This window comes from Zalophus californianus, chromosome 14 (assembly GCF_009762305.2).
Source record: "Zalophus californianus isolate mZalCal1 chromosome 14, mZalCal1.pri.v2, whole genome shotgun sequence".
Classification (NCBI taxonomy): domain Eukaryota; kingdom Metazoa; phylum Chordata; class Mammalia; order Carnivora; family Otariidae; genus Zalophus; species Zalophus californianus.
Window position 1 is genome coordinate 44361931 of NC_045608.1, and position 22906 is coordinate 44384836.

General features: G+C 38.7%; 1 protein-coding gene across 10 annotated transcripts in view; it reads left to right on the plus strand.

Annotated features, from left to right (window-relative positions):
- GREB1L (GREB1 like retinoic acid receptor coactivator) overlaps nucleotides 1–22906 on the plus strand; it is a 274155-nt gene that overhangs the window by 217435 nt on the left and 33814 nt on the right. For all 10 annotated transcript variants that reach the window (XM_027576041.1, XM_027576039.1, XM_027576044.1 and 7 more), the window contains 3 exons: nucleotides 6809–6989; nucleotides 9515–9707; nucleotides 20783–20916. In XM_027576041.1, coding sequence (XP_027431842.1) covers nucleotides 6809–6989; nucleotides 9515–9707; nucleotides 20783–20916 — 508 coding nt within the window. The remainder of the gene's footprint in view (nucleotides 1–6808; nucleotides 6990–9514; nucleotides 9708–20782; nucleotides 20917–22906) is intronic.

A 22906-nucleotide genomic window follows, 5' to 3' on the forward strand; every position in this document is an offset into this window, starting at 1 on the left:
GTCCATACCATTTAAAGGCCTATTACCACTCAATAATAAAAAGACAAATAGCCTAATTAGGTTATGTGTATAAAGGATCTGAAGAAGCATTTATCTAAAGAAAATATACGGATGACCAGTGAGCACATGAAAAGGTGCTCCACATTATTAACCAAAGGAGACATGAAAATCAAAACCACAATGAGATACTACTTCACACCCACTAGAATGGCTGTAATAAAAGAGAGACAATAACAAGTGTTGTTGAATATGTAGAGAGATTGGAACCTCATACGCTGCTGGTGGGAATGTAAATGGCATAGCCACTTTAGAAACAGTCTAGCATTTTCTCAAATGGTTAAACAATGAATTACCATGTAATAAAACAATTCCACTGCTAGATATGAAATGAGAGAGAAGTGAAAACATATGTTCACATATAAACCCGTATGCAAAAGTTTATAGCAGTATTACTCATGATAGCCAAAAAGTGGAAAGAGTCCAAATGTCCATTATGTCCATGATGAATGGATATATAAAATGTGATAATCTATACAATGGAATATTATTCAGCAATAAGAAGAAATAAAAGTATTGATGCATGCTACATGGGTGAAACTTGAAAACATTACTCCAAGTGAAAGAAGCCAGTCATACACGATCATATATTGTTATGATTCCATTTATATTAGATGTTTAGAATAAGTGAATCTGTAGAGAAAATAGATTGGTAGTTGCCTAGGGCTGGGAACTCAAGGGAGAATTGAGGAATGATGGTTAAAAGGTATGGGCTTTCATTTGGAGGCCATGAAAATATTCTAAAATTGATTGTAATGATTGTACAACTCTGTGAATATACTAAAGCTATTGAAATGTATATTACAAATGAGCAAATTGTATGTGAACGATATCTTAGTAAATTTGTCAAAAAATAGTAGAGAGTTCACATATACTCTTCACCACCTTCACTTAAAGTTGACAACTTACATAACTATAGTACAATTATTAAAACAGGAAATCAATCCTGGAACAATACTATTAGCTAAAGACCTCACCAGTTTTCCCTTAATGTCTTTTTCTGTTTCAGGATCCAATCCAGGATCCCACATTACATGTAATTATTGTGTCCTCTTTGTCTCCTACAAAAGTGACATTTCTTCAGTCTTTCATTGTTTTGCATAACCTTAACACTTTTTGGCAAATACTAGTCAGTTGTTTTGTATAAAATCTCTCAATTTGGGAATGTCTGATGGTCTCTCACAATTAGATTGAGGATATTTGTATTTGTCAAGAAGACCGCAAAAGTGATACTGTGTCCTTCTCAGTGCATGGTATCAGGGGAACATGATGTTGATATGCCTTATTATTGGTGATGTTAACCTTGATCACTTGATTAAGGTGGTATCTGCCAGGTTTCTCCATTGTAATAATTATTGTGTTCCTCTTGGTAGTTGATAAAAATATTGGGAGAATACTCTGACATTATGCTAATATACCTCCAATCATGAATTTTAGCATCTATCAGTGGATTTTGCCTACTGCTTATTGTGGTATTTGCATAATGATAACTTTGTATTTCTATCATTTTTCCTACACTTATTAGTGAAAATTCATTAATTGAATCCTTCTGTAAGGAGGAGCTCTTTCTACTCCTTTATTTATATCAGCATGGATTTGTGAACATTTATTTTATTCTATAGGTCATTTCCAACACTATCATTATTTATTTTGCTCTCAAGTTTTCTACTTTGGCCATTGGAAGCCCTTTTGGGTAGACTCTTTTGTCTTTTTTTAAGACTATTTTTTTTAGAGCAGCTTTAGGTTCCCAGCCAAATTGAAGGGAAGGTATGGAGATTTCCCATATACTCCTTGCCCCCACATATGCATAGCCTCTCCCATTATCAACATTCCCCACCAGAGTGGTCCATTTGTTATAATTAATGAGTCTTCATTGTTTGTGTTCCTTTAATATGTCACTATCCCTTTTTAAAATATTTTATTTATTTATTTGAGAGAGACAGAGATAGTGAGAGAGAGCATGAGTGGGAAGGAGGGGGAGAAGCAGACTCCCTGCTGAGCAGGAAGCCCGACACGGGGCTTGATCCCAGGACCCTGGGACCGTGACCTGAGCCAAAGGCAGACGCTTAACCGACTGAGCCACCCAGGCGCCCATCACTATCCCTTTTTATGTACTTGTTATTTTCTGGAACCACAGACGTTCCAAAGTTATTTTTAATTTCCCTACCCCAAACCTTGAGTTAAACTCTTCTCTAAGGAACTCTGATTCCTTTTGTTGAAGAATGCTATTTAGAAACCAAAATCTGGGGATGCCTGGGTGGCCAGTTGGTTAAGCATCTGCCTTCAGCTCAGGTCATGATCCCGGGGTCCTGGGATCGAGCCTCATGTCAGGCTCCCTGCTCAGTGGGGAGTCTGCTTATCTGTCTCCCTCTGCACCTCCCCTTTGCTTGTGCTCTTTCTCTCTGTCAAATAAATGAATAAAATCTTAAAAAAAAAAAAGAAACCAAAATCGAGGCTAAGTGTGCTTATCGTTACTGGAGTATCATTGTTCCTGGGCTCACTCAGTAGACAGAGGTAGGAAATATATGTATGTTTATTAACCTGTGCATGCGTGCACACACACACACTCCTCTTTATTTCTGTATGTATCTATATATCTATATTTAAAAATATGAGTTGGTACTAATATATGAACACCAAAATGTTCGTTTTAGTCTTTCCCCTTTATTTGTAACTTCTTTCTATGACAGGGGAAAACCTACTTCTCCTTATCTATAATATATTCACTTCTTTGATTTTTTTCTAGCAGTTATGCAATTGATAACCTATACCCCTGTGACAAGCAGATTTGCTAACTGAAGTTTTTTAGTATAATTTTTTTGTCTTTAGCAGTAGAGTATCCAGCCAAAACATTGATTTACTTTACTTACATTTGTTCTTTTCATCCTCATCCCCTTCAGTGTGGTTATGTTAGGTTTCATTTGTTATTGTTTGGCTTCCATTTTGCCCACCTCTGCATCTCCTGCCCTGATCCTTGGTTGATTTCTTTTATTGCTATGGTTCTAAGAGCCAAAGCTATGCAAAATGGTATATTTGGAGAAGTGTCTGTCCCCACTGATACCTACCCCATTCCCTTTCTCTCCTTTCTACCACTTTTCCACCCACTCACCTGTAGGTTATTAATCTCTTTAGTTTCTGGTCTTTCTTTTGCAGAAATGAGGAGATACATATGGATTTTTTTCCCATCAACTTCTTTCTTACAATTATATTGTTTTAAAAATTTTAACTAATTCAATATGGTTCCATTTTGTTGTGGTTTTAATTTGTATTTTTCTTATTAATGAAGTTGAACATCTCTTCATATTTTCAATAGCCTTTGGGTTTTTTATTTTAGGAAATGTCTATTAAACTTTTTTTTGCTCATTTTCTCTTGGGTGTGTAGGAGTAATTTATGTGTTCTGAATACAAATCCTTCATTAGTAATACTTGTTATGGATTTAGGAGGCTTGTCATTTTATTTGTAATGTCTTTGATGAAGAGTTCTTAAGTTTAATTTATCTATCCTCTGGACTTTTGTGCTTAAGAAATCCTCTATGAGTTCATATAGTTATTCTACACTGTCATTTAAAATTTTTAGTTTTGTCTTCTACATTTAAGTTTTTAATCTACCTGATTTTATGTATTTATTTATTTTGGGGTAAGGTAAGATCCAACATAATTTCTTGGTTCTTCACCAGTTATTAAAGTTACCACTGATCTGCAATGCAAGATTTATCATTAACCAAGTTTCCATATGTATGGGGTTCTCTTTCTGTGGTCTACCCCTGTGCCAGAACCACTTTGTCTTAGTAATACAGCTTTATAATTCTTAGTCTCTGGAAAGGCAAATCTGTCCTACCTTTTCTACTTTAGGACTGCCTTGACTATTCTTGGTCCTTTGCTCTGCCATATACATTTTTAAAACAATTTTTCAAGGTTAAAAAAAACTGTTAGAATTTTTATTGGAATTACATTGTGTCTCTAGATAAATTTGAGGAGAATTTATTTTTAACTATATTTTATGATATAGCTCTATTCAGGTCTTCTTTAATGTCATTAATAGTTTCATCATTTTCTCTATAGAGATCTTATACACCTTTATTCCTACTTAATATTTTATGTTATTGCCAATGTTTTTTTAAAAATATATACTTCTTAACTGTTTGCAGCTAGTGTATAGAAATGCAGTTAATTTTTATAAATTGATTTTGATTCTATCAACTTAACCAAATTCTTATATTTGATTTATCTGTGGATTGTTTTGCATTTTTTACACAGACATATTATTAATACATAATGATAGTTTTGTTTCTTATTTTACAGTTACAAGTGAAAAATATCAGGATATACAATTACAAAATGCTAGGTAGCACAATATGCATAGGAAAAGACACAGGAAGGAATGCACAGAACTGTTCACAGTCGCTTATTTTGAGTTAAAGAATTATGGATAAATTTTTCTTTTTAATATATCTCTATACTTTCCAGTTTTTCCAAGATGAGTATCTATCACTTTCATAACCAGGAAAGAAACAAAACTTAAAAATAAAAGCAAGTCTAAAACAAACTTTAAAGGTAAGGATTACCTACTAAAAATGCCCAGTTAGAAATTAAAAAATCAAGTACCTATGATGTGCCTGCTCCCCACTGAAATTCACCACTGCAGAGCCAGATGGCTGCATAGTTATGGACCATTACACATGTTATATCTAAGAGAACAACCTCTTAGATTCATGGAACTTTGCTTTCCATTAGGGCATGTATGAAATTGACCTGTCAAAGGTCTTTATTCATTTATTTTAAAACATAGTCAACTCTTAATTATCCATAAGAAATATTTTTATTCTTTATGAATTATTTATGATCTTTTCATATAGTAAGTTACGATTAATTTGCACTGCTTATTTCCTAGGGATAAACTTAGGAAATATAGACTTATTTTCAACTGGCACTCTTCTCCCTCTGAGAATATACAGATTAAGGAAACAGAAACCCCCGGAGATTAAGTACGTTCTCTCTCTATTTGCTCACATCCTCTATCACCGCCTCCCATAGTACGTACTTGCCTCCCATCATGACACTTTTCAAAATTATCCATCTTCTCCATCAAAAGCTTCATGAGGTTAAGACCTTTGTCCTGCACTCCTGTGCATCCCCATGACTAGCACAATACCTGACATAGTACCTGATACATAATGGAAGCTCAATAAACCACTATGGAATACTGAATGCATTTTATAAGAAATCCACTTTCAGAAAAATCAGAATACCTGCCACATTAAGTGTTTGGTTGCTTTCAGGTATAGTCACAATAACATTTGGCTACATTTGGGTGGAAATTGAAAACAATGTCTGGGTAAAGTCTTCTCGGCGAAAAATGTTTGAAAGCAAAATGACCTTTCTGTTCATCTTTTCTTGCATAATGAATTTTTCATATGGTAAAACATTCTTCCTATTTTCTTTTATACCATTTAGAGCTATTACTTTACAGCATCTAGATGTTAATTGCATGTCTTTGTTAAATGAGCTGATTTTATCTGAAAAGAAAAGCTAGGTAAACAAAACTAAGTCAACATAATTTTATAAAATCTCTTAATTTAACTTGTTTCTTTTTAATTTTAATTTTTTTTCATAGTTGTGGCTGGTGGGTGTGGCTGATATTAGATGTCGAATACCCTCTAGTCCTGGGAGCCCAGGCTGATCCTCAAGGTCCCCATGACATATCTAACCCTGAAATTAGCCTTCTGGTTCCTTCTCCTTCTTGGAGGGCTGTGGGCTTGAGTCACAAGGCTCTCATCTCAGGGGAGATTAGTCCTTCCCCCCATGCAGCTAAAGGCCTGGAAGAGGGGGTTGCCCTTGGTTTGGGTTTTTTCCCCTCAGCTTCATTGAGATATAATTGCCATATAACATTGTGTAAATTTAAAGTGTACAATGTACACCTTGATGATTTGATACTTTTATATATTGTGAAATATTTATCACAATAAGGTTAGTTGACACATCCTCCACCTCACATAATTATCATTTTGTCTCTTCATTTGGAAGGAGGATTTTATGTTTTAACTGATTATCCCAAAAACACCTTCATGTGCTTCAAACTTTTTAGATGTTTGAATGTAGAAGTAATTATATTATGGACAGAGGTAATCATATAGTACTGAAATTTCCATTTCTGATATTTTGATATAGTAACTTTGGGTAATTTGGTTCATTTTATTAATTTGGTACATAATCCAACATCCATTGAGGACTGCCCATACTCTAGTTACTGTGCAAAACTGTCACTATATAAAATGAGTAAAAGCTCACAGTCTAGTTATGGCATATATGGACATCCTATGTTATTTTCCTTTTTCTTCTATATGTTTTGTTGCTGATTTGGGGGGTAAAGAAGGCTTGTGTGATTCTATTAATCAGGTCAAGGGCTATAGCTCTGAGTGGCCTATGGTTGCTATCATAGCAACACTTTAACATAAATAGAATTTAATTAGAGGCCTCATACATTCGACCGCTCCTACTTAATGTAGCAGATCATTCGTTCCCTGTTGCCCTTTGTGTGAGGTGTAGGAGGTGGGGTGGGGGGTTCTAAAGGAAAAGAAATCTGGTATTTCCTCATTAAATTGGGGTGGGGAATATGCAGTTTCCCCATACATATGCTCTGTAAACCTATACATAAGGCTACTACCTGGTATATCAGTTGACATTGAACTTCAGTTTATTTCATTTATATATATGTACGTGAAAAGATAAACTCTTTTTTTCTTCTTGGCAGGTGTCCTTGTAGACTTGGGTCTGGAGGAAAATGGGACAGCTTATCAGAGAGCAGAGAAATATGTTGTTCGTCTAGACAATGAGATTCAAACCAAGTTTGAAGTTTTTATGAGAAGGGTAAAACAGAACCCGTACACACTGTTTGTGCTGGTTCATGACAACTCCCATGTGGAACTAACGAGGTGATTGCTTCAGAGTGAGCAAATACAGTGTTTCTTCTAGCACAGCAATGATTTTATCATAAATTCCCGAAAAGCCCAGAGACCCTAAAACTTGGCATATTCTTATTGGTAACTTATTCCTACTCCTTCCCTATGCTCTCAACTTTCCCTGCCAATTTAGTGTTGATTTCATTTTAACTTATTGTGACTGAATTTAGAAATCTTTGTTAAAGGGACACCTGGGTGGCACAGTCAGGTAAATGGCCGACTCATGGTTTCGGCTCAGATGGTGATCTTAGGACCATGATCTCAGGGTCATGATCTCAAGGTCCCGAGGTTGAGCCTGGCCTCGGCCTTAAGCTCCTGTGCTCAGTGGGGACTCTGCCTAAGTCTCTCTCTGTCCCTCCCCCACTCGTGGGGTCCTTCTCTCTCTCAAATAAATAAATATATCTTTTAAGGAAGGAAGGACGGGAGGGGGGAGGGAGGGAGGGAGGGGGAGGGAGAAAGAGAAAGAAGGAAAGAAAGAAAGAAGGAACCCCTGTTAAAAAGCTGTCTTCAGGGTATTGCAGAACTCAGCTGCCTCAGAGAAAGGACAACAAGCAGGAAGGTTGAGGTTCATGAGCTTCCAGAAGGGCCATGTGCTTTCTTTTCCCCACCCGTCTTCCTCCTCAGTTCTTTTCCCTTTCTCCCCCCTTCCTCTTTTCTTTCCTCTTCTGCTGTTGCTCCTGTTCCTTGCCTTTCTCCCGACCTGCATACCTTTAACAGTAGTAAAGATGCCATTTAAAGATCTGAGAGCAGGGGCACCTGGCTGGCTCAGTCAGGAGGAGCATGTGACTCCTGGTGTTGATGTTGTGAGTTTGAGCCCCACGTTGGGTGTAGAGATCACTAAAAATAATAAATAAACTCTAAAAAGAATTTTTTAAAAAAAAGATCTGAGGGCGCCTGGGTGGCTCAGTTGGTTAAGCGACTGCCTTTGGCTCAGGTCATGATCCTGGAGTCCCGGGATCGAGTCCTGCATCGGGCTCCCTGCTCAGCAGGGAGTCTGCTTCTCCCTCTGACCCTCCCCCCTCTCACGTGCTCTCTCTCTCTCATTCTCTCTCTCAAATAAATAAATAAAATCTTAAAAAAAAATAAAAATAAAAAATAAAAAAAGATCTGAGAGCAAATCTGAAACCTTCCCCAATTTACCAGTTTAAACAAGAGAATATCCTATTTCTCAGGTGGGTTAACAGTGAAAGGATAGTAAATTAGTAAATGTGGCATGATGGAGCCAGTTTTGCTCCCAGACCAAATTATAGTAATTATCTGTTAGGGTGTATCTTTGATCTTATGGGTTAAAAAGGCAAGTTCAGGCATCATCAGGTGTTCATAGATTTTCCTTTCTTCAGGACACACTGAGATTAAGAATATGAAGATTTGGGGTCTTTTGTAGAAATAACAGAATTACAAAAGTGCTTGTTCAAAAGCCAGAATGTGTTTGACACTCCACAATCTGAACTCTAAATCCATATGTAGGTGTAAATAAGATCTTGCATAGCATGTTAGATTTGAAAGAAAGAAAGAGAGAGAGAGAGAAGAAAGAAAGAAAGAAAGAAAGAAAGAAAGAAAGAAAGAAAGAAAGAAAGAAAGAAAGAAAGAAAGAAAGAAAGAAAGAAAGAAAGAAAGAGAGAAGAAAGAAAGAAAGAAAGAAGAAAGGAAGGAAGGAAGGAAAGAAAGAAAAGAAAGAAAGAAAGAAAGAAGAAAGAAAGAGAAAGAAAGAAAGAAAGAAAGAAAAAGAAAAAGAAAAGAAGAAAAGATAGAATTTTGCCCAGATGCTGTTCAGTTACTCCTTGTGTTCTATGAGCAAAAATGATATACCTCATCTTTGAAAGTTTGGGGTAATAGCTCTGAGGATGTATATTGGATGTATATCGCTCTATATTTAATTCCCCAGGGTACTGAGGTTATTTCTTTGACAAAAAAAAAAATACGTGGTTTTGAGGCTGCATAGCAACCTGGTACATCCAAATTGAACAGAACTGAAAATGATTCAGATATAAAAATTTTGGTCATGAGGAGGGAGGGGTTAAGTGGCCCCTGTGTAACCTCCCCATAGTATAACATGCTCAAGGGAGGAAGGAGAGTGACATTAACACAGGGGGGATTCCTCGCAGTTTGGGGGCCTTTCTGGGGTACCAATCATTGCACAGTTATAAGCATCATGTTTTGATGGAGAAACTCATTCAGATGAGCTTTCAGACCAAAGTGATCCATCTCAGCTACAGATTTAGGTATCCTTGGCCTGTAGAACTGAGTTATACTTTGAGGTATATCAGAGGCAGACTGAAACAGGAAAAAAAAATATCTTTGAGATCTGTCTGAAAGTGGTAAGAAGGAGTGTAATTATTGCTCTTTCAAATTAAATGTTGGTTGCCTCTAATCCTGCTCCCAATTAAAGAGGACTAGAAAAATAAAAATGAAAACATTATCTCCATTTTGGTGTCTGCTTCTGTATCTGATCCCTTAAATTAGGAGGTATTAATGTGACTTTCAATATTTCTACACAGTGTCATTTCGGGTTCTTTGTCACATGGTGAACCCAGTCATGGATTGGCTGATAGAGTCATTAACTGCAGAGAAGTCCTGGAAGCTTTCAATCTGCTGGTGCTCCAGGTTAGCTCCTTCCCGTACACACTGCAGACCCAACAGTCTCGAATCAGCTCCAGCAATGAGGTTCACTGGATACAGCTAGACAACATGGTGAGTCTCTGTTCTGCTCTCTGATACACAGTCATGTTCTCAGTTCCCCAGGGAGCAGAATCTTGTAATAAAATATGGTCATTGCTTTGTAAAATAACACATGACTTCAAAAATCTAACATAAAGCTTTATCTCCCAAAAGTTCCGTATAATTACAATTATTATAAGACTAAAAAATTGTGAGTAGTGTCCTATATAAATCTGATTATGTTCTTTTTTAGGTTATCATGCAGATACAAAATTATCCATCCTATATAGTTTTCCCACAAAAAATGTGATACTATCTTATATGGCCACCAATAGCTTGGACTGTCTTTATGCCTTTAAATGATTAATTTCAGGGGCGCCTGGGTGGCTCAGTCGGTTGAGCATCTGCATTTGGCTCAGGTCCCGATCCCAGGGTCCTGGGATTGAGCCCCACCCCCACCCCCCTGGGGCTCCCTGCTTGGCAGGGAGCTGCTTCTTCCCTCTCCTCCCTGTCATGCTCTCTCTCCCTATCTCTGTCTCTCTCTCTCAAATAAATAAATAAAATCTTAATAAAATAAAATAAAATAAATGATTAATATCAGTCTGAAATGTGGAAATTTTATTGTCCTTTTGAATGGCTCCTCTGTCATGTTTCAGTCTTACTGATCTATGACTGTAAGTTATGCTCATGTTCTCCCAGCAACTGGGATTTTTTTCTTGTAATCAGTTCTCAGTCTTCTGGTTGAAACAGGGGATTATGATACTGTTATTTTAAATTACTCAGTAGTAACACTTAATGTGTTAAGAGCAGCCATCTCAAAGTTGTACATATTCAGGACTGTATGTTTTTTTGGCTCCAATCCCTAACACCTGGAAAATATTTTCCATAACCTATACAGTGTATGATAAATACACTATCCAAGAAAAGAAATAAGTGTTTCATAAAAAAACAATGAAGGTTAGCCATTAAGCAATGGATTCTTTGTTTAAAAATATTGAACATATGTGTATTTTAAAATAAACATGTTTAAGTAAAAGATGCCAGATATGTCTTACATAAGAATAACATTTAGGGGCGCCTGGGTGGCTCAGTCATTAAGCGTCTGCCTTCGGCTCAGGGCATGATCCCGGGGTCCTGGGATCCTGCCCCGCATCAGGCTCCCTGCTCAGTGCGGAGCCTGCTTCTCCCCCTCCCTCTGCTGTTCCCCTTGCTTGTGTTCCTTCTCTCACTGTCTGTCAAATAAATAAATAAAATTTTTTTTAAAAAAAGAATAACATTTATTCACTTATCAACCCAGTGCATTTCATTCTGTTATGAAGTACATAAGTTTTCCCTTACCTGTAGCTCTTATTTTTGAGTATTGGTTTGCTCTTTGCAGTCAAGCAAGCTCAAGTCACTGAATCATGTTGGCATCAACCATGCCTCCCTTGTGAGAACTGTCTCAGTGTGTTCACTAGCACATAGAGATTGCTTTGAGCTCTCACTTTGTTAGTATCTTCTCTATGCCATCTTCGTCAGTTGGATGTCAAATTACAGGTGAGATTAAGACACTACACTACAAAGGCTACACTTTGCCTCTAAAGTATAGGGTGCACTTGAAGCCTACCCAAGTAGTTGCCCTGACATGGAATGGGATTGCCAATAGAACTTATGAAGGGAAAATTTGTTTTTTGATTTTTTAAAGATTTTTATTTATTTGACAGACAGAGACACGGCGAGAGAGGGAACACAAGCAGGGGGAGTGGGAGAGGGAGAGGGAGAAGCAGGCTTCCCGCCAAGCAGGGAGCCCAATGCAGGGCTTGATCCCAGGACCCTGGGACCATGACCTGAGCCGAAGGCAGACGCCTAATGACTGAGCCACCCAGGTGCCCCAGGAAAATTTGTTTTTTAAGCCAACAGTTTTCCTATTAAATGTTAGCTTTCAAAATATTGTTGGGGGGGAAGAGAACCATCCTAATTTACCTTGTTGGTGTTGTCTTTTCCAGAGGGATCACACCAGTGATAGGAAGGACTCATAGCTTCTGCCCTTTACCTTCTCCTGACATGAAATAATAGGGAAATATGCTTAAGATAATTTTCCTTAGAAGTCATTCCTGGATGCCTGGATGGCTCAGTTGGTTGAGCATCTGACTCTTGATAATCAGGTCATGATCTCAGGGTTGTAAGATCGAGCCCCACATCAGGCTCCACACTCAGCATGGAGTCTGCTTGAGATTCTCTCTCTCTCTCTCCCTCTGCCCCTCCACCCACTCCTGCTCACTCTCTCTTTCTAAAATAAATAAATAAAATCCTCAAAAAAAATCATTCCTATGATTATGGTTACTTTTTTAGGCATAATAACGGTACTATGGTTATAATTTTTAAAGCGTTCTTATTTCAGAGGCATCTAGTGAAGTATTTATGAATTAAAGATTTGATACCCAGATTTAATCAAAATAATTGAGGGGTGGGGAGTTATTATACTCTAAAAAAAAGGTGGTTTTTTTTTTTTTTAATCATCACTATGAGGGGTGCCTGGGTGGCTCAGCTGTTAAGCATCTGCCTTCGGCTCAGGTCATGATTGGGATCGAGCCCCACACTGGGCTCCCTGCTCGGCGGGAAGCCCGCTTCTCCCTCTCCCACTCTCCCTGCTTGTGTTCCCTCTCTCATTGTGTCTCTCTCTGTCAAATAAATAAAAATAAAATCTTTTTAAAAAAATCATCACTATGAAATTGAGATCAGCATAGAAAAAAGATAAAAACTTTGAATCTAATTTATAACAACAGCGTTACACATTAGGGAAGAATCCTAACCATTAGCCTCCTTTTGTTATCCTGAGACCAGTGTCTTCAAAAAGGAAAAATTGAGAAAAGCAGAGTAATTCAATTCAAAAAATACTGAGCACTTGTGGGCTAGTGTTAGATCTTTCCAAGAACACACAGAGAGAACTGACTATTTAAAGGAGAAAGCAAAGTACTTATTAAAGTTACTGTTATGAAAGTAGAATAACATATACATAGAGAAAACAGTTTGTTGGTTACCAAAGGCAGGAGTGGGATGGGTGAAATGGATGAATGGGATCAAAAGGTACAAACTTCCAGTTATAAAATTAATAAGTCCTGGGGATGTCATGTACAGCATGGTGATTATAGTTAATATTGTATGGCATATTTGAAAGTTGCTAAGAGAGTAGATCTTACAAGTTCACATCACCAGAAAAAAAATTATAATATATGGGCTGAGGGACTTACTCTGGTGATCATTTTGCAATATGTATGTAGGCATACCTCATTTTATTGTGTTTTTCTTTATTGCACTTTGCAGATATTTCATTTTTTACAAACTGAAGATTTGTGGCAATCCTGTGTCAAGCAAGTCTGTTGGCACCATTTTTCCAACAGCATTGCTCACTTCATGTCTCTGTGTCAAATTTTGGTAATTCTCACAATATTTCAAACTTTTTCATTATTATTTATTATGGTGATCTATGATCATTGATCTTTGATATTACTATTGTAAACACATTAGTAGATTTAGCATTGTGCCACAATGCCACATCCATGTAAGAATGTGAACTAAATAGTATTGACAATGCACTTGGTCACCCAAGAGCTCTGATGGAGATGTACAATGAGGTGAATGTGGTTTTCATGCCTGCTAACACAACACCCATTCTGTAGCCCCCACGGGTCAAGGAGTAACTTCAATTTTCAAGTCCTGTGATTTAAGAAAATACATTTCATAAGGCTATGGTAGCAATAGATAGTGATTCCTCTGATGGATCTGGGCAAAGTTAGTTGAAAACCTTCTGGAAGGAATTCACCATTTCAGGTGATGAGACATTCATGATTCATAGGAAGAGGTCAAAATATCAGTATTAGCAGGAGTTTGGAAGAAGTTGATTCCAAAGTTATGGATGACTTTGAAGGGTTCAAGACTTCAGTGGAGGAAGTCCCTACAGATGTGGTGGAAATAACAAGAGACCTAGAATTAGGAGTGGAGCCTGAAGATGTGACAGCATTGCTGCAAGCTCATGATAAAACTTTAACAGATGAGGAGTTGCTTCTTATGGATGAGCACAGAAAGTGGTTTCTTGAGATGAAATCTACTCCTGGTGAAGATGCTGTGAAGATTGTTGAAATGATAATGAAGGATTTAGAATATTACATGAACTTAGTTGGGAAAGAAGTGGCAGGGTTTGAGAGGATTGACTCTAATTTGAAAGAAGTTCTGTGGGTTAAATGCTATCAAACAGTATCACATGCCACAGAGAAATCATTCATGAAAAGAAGAATCCATTGATGTGGCAAACTTCATTGTTGTCTTATTTTAAGAAATTTCCACAGCCACCCCTGCCTTCAACAGCCACCGCCCTGATCAGTCTGCACCATCAACATCAAGACAAGACCCTCCACCAGCAAAAAGATTATGGTTTGCTGAAAGTTCAGATGATGGTTAGTATTTTTAAGCAATAAAGTATCTTTTAATTAAGGTATGTACATTGTTTTTTTAGACATAATGCTATTGCACACTTAATAACATAACTTTTGAATGTATTGGGAAACCAAACAATTCATTTGACTCATTTTATTGACGACCTGCTGTATTGTAGTGGTCTGGAACCAAACCCTCAAATCTCCAAGGTATCCCTTATGCATAAATAGAATCATTATGTTGTACACCTGTTAACTAATGCAATGCTACATGTCAATTACATCTCAATTTCAAAAAAAAAATCAAGTTGTACACCTTGAATATATACAATTTTTATTTGCAAAAACTAAAACAACAGAGTAGAGTAAGACAATTTTAAAAAATCAAAATGCTCTGGGGGTTGAAGGGAGGGAGAAGTCCCACCCATCTGAGAGCACTAGGAAAAGCGACATGGAGAGAGCATGGCAGATGGCGTTGCAAGAGCGGAAGGACTGGGTGCAGGCACTTCTGGCAGCGGACAGCTTGGGCAGCACCACAGAGGAGGAAACACAGGGATTTTTCAGAGAACACTAAGGGGATGAAAAGAAACCTGGAAATATACAGATAGAGGCTTGCAGTGCCAGGCTGGCAAAGTTTACACTTATTACATAGGCATTAACAATTTTTTCATAAGGGCATAGTATTATTAAAAATGCAGTTGAGCCTTGAACAACACAGGGGTCAGAAGCACCCACCCCTGTGCAGCTGAAAATTCGCATATAACTTTGACTCCCCCCAAATTTATCTACTAATAGCCTACTGTTGGCTGAAAGCCTTACCGATATATAAACAATTAACATCTATTTTGTATATTATGTAACTATATACTGTATTCTTACAATAAAGTAAGCTAGAGAAAGGAAAGGGTTAAGGAAATCGTACGGAAAAGAAAATACATTTGCAGTACTGTACTGTAAAAAATCTACATATAGGCAGAGCGACTGATGGTCCTGCAGATCTGTCTCTTGCTTCAACACTGTTTGGATGGAACAGACCCAGGGATGCCCCTTCTTCCAGCCTCCAAACACCCTCCAATCTCTTTTCCAGTTGCAACCTCAGAACCATCTCAGCCATCCTCTGGCTTCAGGACTAGCCGTCACCAGTTTTTGAGCTTAAGTCCTTATTGCCAATCAACCATGAGCTCCTGGATTCATCAGAATGATCCCATCAAGGTGGAGGCCGCCCTCACCTGCCTGGTCAACATGCATCCACAAGACTCCAATGCCTACCTCTCCCTGGGCTTCTGTTCCAACCTCAGCCATGTGGCTCTGGAGTGCCAAGTCTCTTGAAGATACAAGATCGGCCCGGCAGCCGTTCACTCTTTGGGACATGCGGAAGCCCTCTCAAGATGCGTGGGGTAAACCCATGGTCCTGGAGAAGAATCTGAACCAGGGTCTTCTGGATCTGCCTACTCTGGGTTCTGCCCACACAAACCCCCATCTCTGTGGCTTCCTGGAAAACCACTTCCTAGATGAGGAAGTGAAACTCATCAAGAAGTTGGGCGACTACCTGACTAACCTCTGCAGGCTGGCTGGCCCCCAAGGCTGAGCTGGGTGAGTATCTCTTCCAAAGGCTCACTTTCAAGCAAGATAACTAGGAGCCTCTGGAGCCCAATGGCCCATCTGCGTCCCCTGGGTGTCCGGGCTTCTGCCTGAGCCTCTCCCTGCAGCCACTAGGCAGCTTTTTAACCACCCTGGAGCCCTCCCCCAAGCCCTGCACCAAGTGAAAACAATAAAGCTTTTTGCACAAAAAAGCAAAAAATAAAAGCAAAAAAACCTCAAAAACCCCTTATGTAAGTTGGACCCATGCAGTTCAAACTTGTTCAAGAATCAACTATATTATCAGAATATATATATTTTATTTTTATACTAACATGGTAAATGTACAACTTAATGAATTTTCACAAACTGAAAGCACCCGTAGAACCAGCACCCAAATGAAGAAATAGAACATTACCACTACCCCAGAAAACAGGCACTGCCCACAAAAGGGTAACACTTTTCTGACCTCTTACCCCATAAGTTTGGTTTGCCCAGTTTTGAACTTGATATAAATGGAATCATGCAGTATGCACTCTTTTGTACGTAGCTTCTTTTGCTCAGCATTCCTTGTGAGATTCTTCTCTATTTTGCATGAGTCATAAAACATTCATATTGCTGTATATAGATTACACTGGGTGACCACCACAATTCACTTACCCATCCCATTCATTTATTTCAAACACTGCTGCTATATATATTCTAGCACATGCCTTTTAGTAGACCCAGGTAGGTATTTTTGTTGGGTGTATATGTGGGAATGAACACATATGTTCAGCTCTAGGAGATATTGAGAGGCTGCTAAAGCAGTTCATTCATGATAGAGGTTAAGTCAAAGTGATTAAACATGGGGAGATCAGTCATCTGGCTTTTCTGATAATTCAGGTTCAAAATAACAAATACATAAATCGTGGTCCTAGCCAGAAATAGTATGGGAGAAATGGCGAATTTTCTAGGATTTCTTTATTGGAGAAGAGAGAACAGTCCGAGATATCTTTGAGGCCCAAGAGGGAGAGTGATCTGTGGAGGGCAGAGGAGGTGGATTTTGAATGAGTTAAGGCTGAGGAGAGTGCACCGATGCAAACGCAAATTTGGAGTTTCTACCGGGGCTTTATGATGTAGATTTGGAATATTTTGTCAAGAACAATGATTACAGAAGCAGCTGGTGTGGATAAAATGGTTGAGGAAGGTAATGAAGAGAACTGCCAAGAGGGTGGTGGCCAAAGACTGATAGGTACAGGCCTTTGGATTTGGCCTCAGGAGTCTTTGGTGACCTTCCAGGGAGCAGAGTGTTTGGCTGGCAAGAAGCAAGGACAGCAGCGAGAGGGCAGGGGGAGCTGCAGGTGAGGGTCACTGGGAGGGCAGGACTTTGGGAGGAGGGAGATTTTTATTTTGTTTTGTTTTTTGTTTTGTAGGAGAAGGGACATTTTCCCAAAAGACATAATGATTCAGTATGATTTGTGATTCTTGGGACACCACGTTTCTTTCAAGTAACATCATTCAGAGCTTTGTAAAGCACATTTGAAAGGGTGGTCCCATTGACATCTGTTACAAGGTTTATAATACTTAGAAAACTACAGTTACAGTTTAATGCAAACCTAACAAATTGGGTTAAGTATTCACATTTCATTCTTATTTTTAGCATATCTGGTTCTTAATCTATAAAGTCTTTATAGATTACTAAAAAACATACGGGCACCAAAAAATACTGGCCTCCAGTACAGGCCATCTCTTTGCTAAGAAAGAAATTAAAATGAGGAGACATGTGGATGCTTCCTACCCAGTGAGTGAAAATGCTACATCAGGAAAAACAGCAGGCTTGGAGTAGGAATTTGTATTTTCCCAAAGAAGCGGGACAGCTTCCTTTCCACTCTCTCTGTACCAGCGATCCAGGTAAGGAGAGAAACCCAGATGAATGACTTTTCCTCATCCTGAAATGACTTGACACAGTTAGCCAGAAGGAAGGGAACAAACAAACAAACAAACAAAGGCTTCCAAGCCTCCAAAATAGATGCCCCTCGCTGTATGCTCTAAGGCTCCACTGTTGACAGGACATACTGTGGTCCTCTGGCATATCTACTCTCAGATAGGATCCTGTTACAACAAGCAGGAGGAACTGGTTTGGGAGGCCACAAAAAAATGAAAAGCCGCCAGTTGAATAGTGCTTTATCTTCTGTCTTACGGACCTTATAAATCACACAGTTGCTTATCTGTTTCTCTGAGTCACTAAAAAAGCTCAGAAACAAAACATGCAAAACCTTCTTGTGTGCATTTTTGAGAGCACTAACTTCATCCCTGGCCCAATCTTATTTCTCTTACCCTGGCTTCTTCCTCTGATTGCTTACTTTATTTTTAACTTATGTTTGAAGCTACTGTATTACCTTTATGAAATGAGTTGGAGAGTGTTTAAAGAAAAATGTCAATACATAATAAATAACAAATAAAAGTAAGACTAAAACACATAGGACACATGACAGCTAGGAGAAATGACTGGGAAAAATTAAAGTAGAAAACTTTTAAAAAAAGCAGATGCATGAATTCAAAAAGCTTACTTAATATTCTGGGGGCTATTTACATTTAAGGACAGCTTGTCACACATCTCAGGATCCTCTGAGGGAAATTTTGTGTCACATCTCAAAATACTCATTTCGTAGTAGTGACTGAGTCGTCAAGAAGGGGGATAAATACAGTGAATTCTGCTTATGAAAGCAGAGAAGTATAGATTCCATTTCTAAATAAATATTTTTTATAAAAGAATAAGCTTTTCTAAATTACCATCATTAGATGATGTCAGAGAAGTTTTTTATAACAGAGTTTTTGAGTTTGTTGATCTCCAGAGAGTACTATGGATAAGTATCAGTATAGAGAACTGCTTTATGAGGGAAAAGTCTGACCAGTGACTGTACCAGCCTAAAAATGTTATTCCTCAGAAGATGCCTGAACAAAGCAAAGAGAAAACAAACCATCTGTGTAATTACCATCTGCCTTAAGAAAGCATGTCAACATGCGTGCTTGGGTGGCTCAGTTAAGCATCTAACTCTTGATTTCAGCTCAGGTCATGATTTGGGTTTTGTGAGATCAAGCCCCATGTCAGGCTCTGTGCCGGATGTGGAATCTGCTTAAGACTCTCTCTCCCTCTGCCCCTCCTGCCCTCCCTCTCTAAAAAACAACAACAACAAATAAAACATGTCAGCATTAACCACATATTAAAGTTCGTTTGAAGGGAAAAGAAATTTTGGTTTTTGCCCCAGAGATAACTGTAGAGTTGATATCAGGTTATATAATGAAACAAAGTTTTTTTTTTCAGCTTCATTGAGGTATAATTGACATTAAATTATAAGACATTTATTGTATTTTAATAATTATTTTATGTATTTTTAATTGAAGTATAATTAACATACAGTGTTATGTTAGTTTCAGATGTACAACATCATGATTCAACAATTCTATACATTACTCACTGCTCACCATGATAAGTGTGGTCACCGTCTGTTACCAAGCAACCTTATTACAAGATTATTGACTGTATTCCCTATGCTGTACTTTTCATCTCTGTGACTTACTTATTTTGTAACTGGAAGTTTGTGCCACTTAATCCCTTTTATCTACTTCACCCACCCTTCCATCCCCCTCCCCCCAGGCAACCACCAGTTTGCTTGCTTACTTGATATATTTATTTTTGCTCTCTATATTTAACAGTCTGTTTTTTGTCTGTTTGTTCATTTATTTTGTTTTTTAGATTCCACATGTGTGAAATCATATGGCATTTGTCTTTCTCTGTGTGACTTATCTCACTTAGCCTTATACCCTCTAGTTCCATCTATGTTGTTGCAAATGGCAAAGCCTCGTTATTTTTTTATGTTTTTTTAGTTTTTATTTTCATTCCAGTTAACCTACAGTGTTATATTAGTTTCAGGTGTCCAATATAGTGATTAACGCTTTCATACATCACCCTGTCCTCATCACCACTAGTGCCTCCTTGACCCCCATCCCCTATTTCCCTCACCCCCCACTCCTGGCAGCCACTATTCTACTTCCTGCTTCTATGAGTGACGATTTTTTTTTTAAGATTCCTCATATGAGTGAAACCATGCAGTATTTGTCTTTCTCTCTCTTAACTGATTTCACTTAGCATAATGTCCTCAAGGTCCATCTACATTGTCATAAATGGCAGGATTCCCTTCTTTCTCGTGGCTGAATAATATTCCATTGTGTGGACATATACATATACATACTACATCTTCTTTATCTGTTCATCCGTTGACAGACACTTGGTTGCTTCCATTTCCTGGCTATTGTGAATAATGCTCAATGAACATGGGAGTGCATTTCTCTCTTCTATATCTCATTTGCATTTCCTTTGGCTAAACCCAGAAGTGAAATTACTGCATTTTTAATTTTGTTGAGGGGCCTCCATATTGTTTCCCACAGTGGCTGTACCAATTTACACTCCCACCAACAAACATAAGGGTTCACTTTTCTCCACATCCTTGCCAACATTTGTTATCTTTTTTCCTTTTGAGAGCAGCCATTCTAACAGGTGTGAGGTGGGTGCCTGGCTGGCTCAGTCATTGGAACCTGTGACTCCTGATCTTGGGGTTGTGAATTCAAGTTCACATAGGGCCTAGAGATTACTTGAAAAAAAATTTAACAGGTGTTTGGGTGATATTCCATTATAATAGTCACCGTCTTCTACAATTAGATCCTTACTCTGATTTGCATTTCCCTGATGATTAGCTGTGTTGAGCACATGTCCATGTACCTGTTGGCCATTTGTATGTCTTCTTTGGAAAAATGTTCAGTTCCTCAATCTGTTTTTGATTGTTTGGATTTTTTGCTGTTGAGTTATGTGAGTTTTTAAAAAATATATTTTGGATATTAACCCCTTATCAGATATATGATTTGCAAATATTTCTCCTGTACTGTAGGTTGTCTTTTCATTTTGTTGAGGCTTCTTTTGCTGTGCAGAAGCTTTTTAGTTTGATGTAGTCCCACTTGTTTATTCACAATTTTTTCACCTTCTAGCAAATAACATATTGCAGGGATTTTTCCCCCAACCCTAGAAAACAAGACACATTGTATCCTCTCCTCACTGGGTTTGGCTCTGTTTTGAATCAGGAGGACATGAGCTGCGAGGAGAAGCTGTATTTCGGCTTGAATGAATACAGTAAGTCTCTACAGTGGGGCATCACAAGCCCCCTTCTGAGATGTGATGAGACTTTTGAAAAAATGGTGAACACGCTCTTGGAAAGGTAAGTAAGGACCTTCAACTTTTACTTTAGCTGTACTTGTGTGTCTAAAATAGCCAAAAGTCTCTTGTGTCACTGTCACAGGGAGTTCTGTGGAGCTCCGGCTGTGCAGATGACATGCAAAGGCAGAATAAGAATAGCCTCTCCTAAGATGACCTTTTACTCGTATAGATTTTCTGTGATCATCCAAGACTAACAAAGGAAACTAGGGACCCAGAGTGGGACTTAGAACCACTTGCTATGCTCTGAATCATCTTCCAAGCACGCTTTACTGCTACCACCAGGGGATTAGATGGACGGAGGAATTTGCTGATTAAAGACCATTTCTCTGAGGGGTGGCCTCCCCACCGTATGTCCTACACTTCTTCTTTTTCTCTTTTCCCCTCTATCCACCATAGGCAAGTACCCTTAGATGACTCAGTAAAAACTGAACTTTACTATGAGAGATTTGGAGTGTAGACTGGAGAAAATTAGGAGCAATTAGATCACAGAAGTGAGTTCAGTTCCTAATGTGCCTCCTCCAATCCCTGACCTTGGGAGATAAAGATCATAACTTTTCTGTCTCCTATGCTTTCTTTTTATTCTCCAAGTTCTGGTCAAACTCCAGGAAAGTAAAGGGTTTTCCTGTTTTTTTCTCTCTGATCTTGAAGCATAGACTCAAAGCATCACAGAGGCACTGGAATTTACCTAACCTGGTAGAGGGCCCTCCCTGCCCTCGGCTGCAATAGTCTGTCTGACCTTCCAGTGATGGGGGCAAGTGTACTCTTTTTGAAGAGGCACATTCTAATTTTTAGTAGCTCTTGTTCTTCAGATTGGCTCCAGTTGACCACAAGCCACCTGTTTAACAACCTGTTCTATAACTTTGCTAAGAAAAAAGAAAGAGAAATAAAAATGAGGATGGGTGGCTGTACCCTACCAGTGAGTTATTATGCTGCATCAACAAAAGGAGAAGCCTCAGAGTAGGATTTTATATTTTTGCAGCTGTTGGATTTAAGAAGACTTAACGGACACTGTGACATTAATCCTGCCACAGCACATGTGATCCTAACGTTTCCAAAATCATCCCATGAGTCTCCCTTTTAAGGGTTTCCCACCCACCTGCTGCATCCACCAGCTTGGAACGTTCCCTCCCTCCGATACCATCATTCCCAGAGTCAATCCTGTTAACTTCTCTTACAACTTTGGTAATACTTAAAATACGACAAACAATTACAGTTCAGTGCAAACAGAACAGGTTGTGAAGACTGTTGCCTTCTAAATTCATACTTCTTTCAGAGTGTGAGATCTAAATGCCTGTAGATCAAAGTTACCATGTGTTCTAACTTTGGCTTACCTACCTGACCCATCAAAAAACATTAAGCTTTAAACAAGGATCTTGTGTGCTCACTTCTTCCAACCCAGTCACTCAAGCTAGTAATAGCTGTGATTTACTGAGCGTTTGAAGAACCGGCCCAGGATTGAGTGAACTGAAGGATTTCTTCACTTTTCCCCAACCTACTAAATCCTTGCAATGCAAGGAGACATTATCAGAGACCTGAATGACTCCAGACCCAGCTCTGTCCCTGACCAACCGGTTGCATGATCCTGGGCAGGTAGCCAGGTTTCTCTCAGCCGCTTAACTCACTCTCCTTCTGGTAGGAGCGGGAGTGGTCAAATCCAGGGCATCCACGGTCCTTTCCAACTCTGAAGTACTTCAAAAGCATACTATTCATTTGATGACCCTAACTGGTATTTGACCCTGTGCAAGGCTGGCGGACCACTTGTTTTACTTTAAATAGAATTATAAAGTAGAACAAAGGCAAACCACCCCATGGCCTACCCAGCTGCTAGGCCGCTGCCTGTGCTACCAGCTGACAACCAGAAAGAAAGTTCACAGGCTCATCCTCATTTTGCCAGCACCTCTTTTCTTGACCAGCACCTCCTTGTGCCTGCAAAGGGGTCCTCTTTGCCCATTTGTACTCACTTTGCCAGCAGGCCTGGCTTTCTGAGGAGT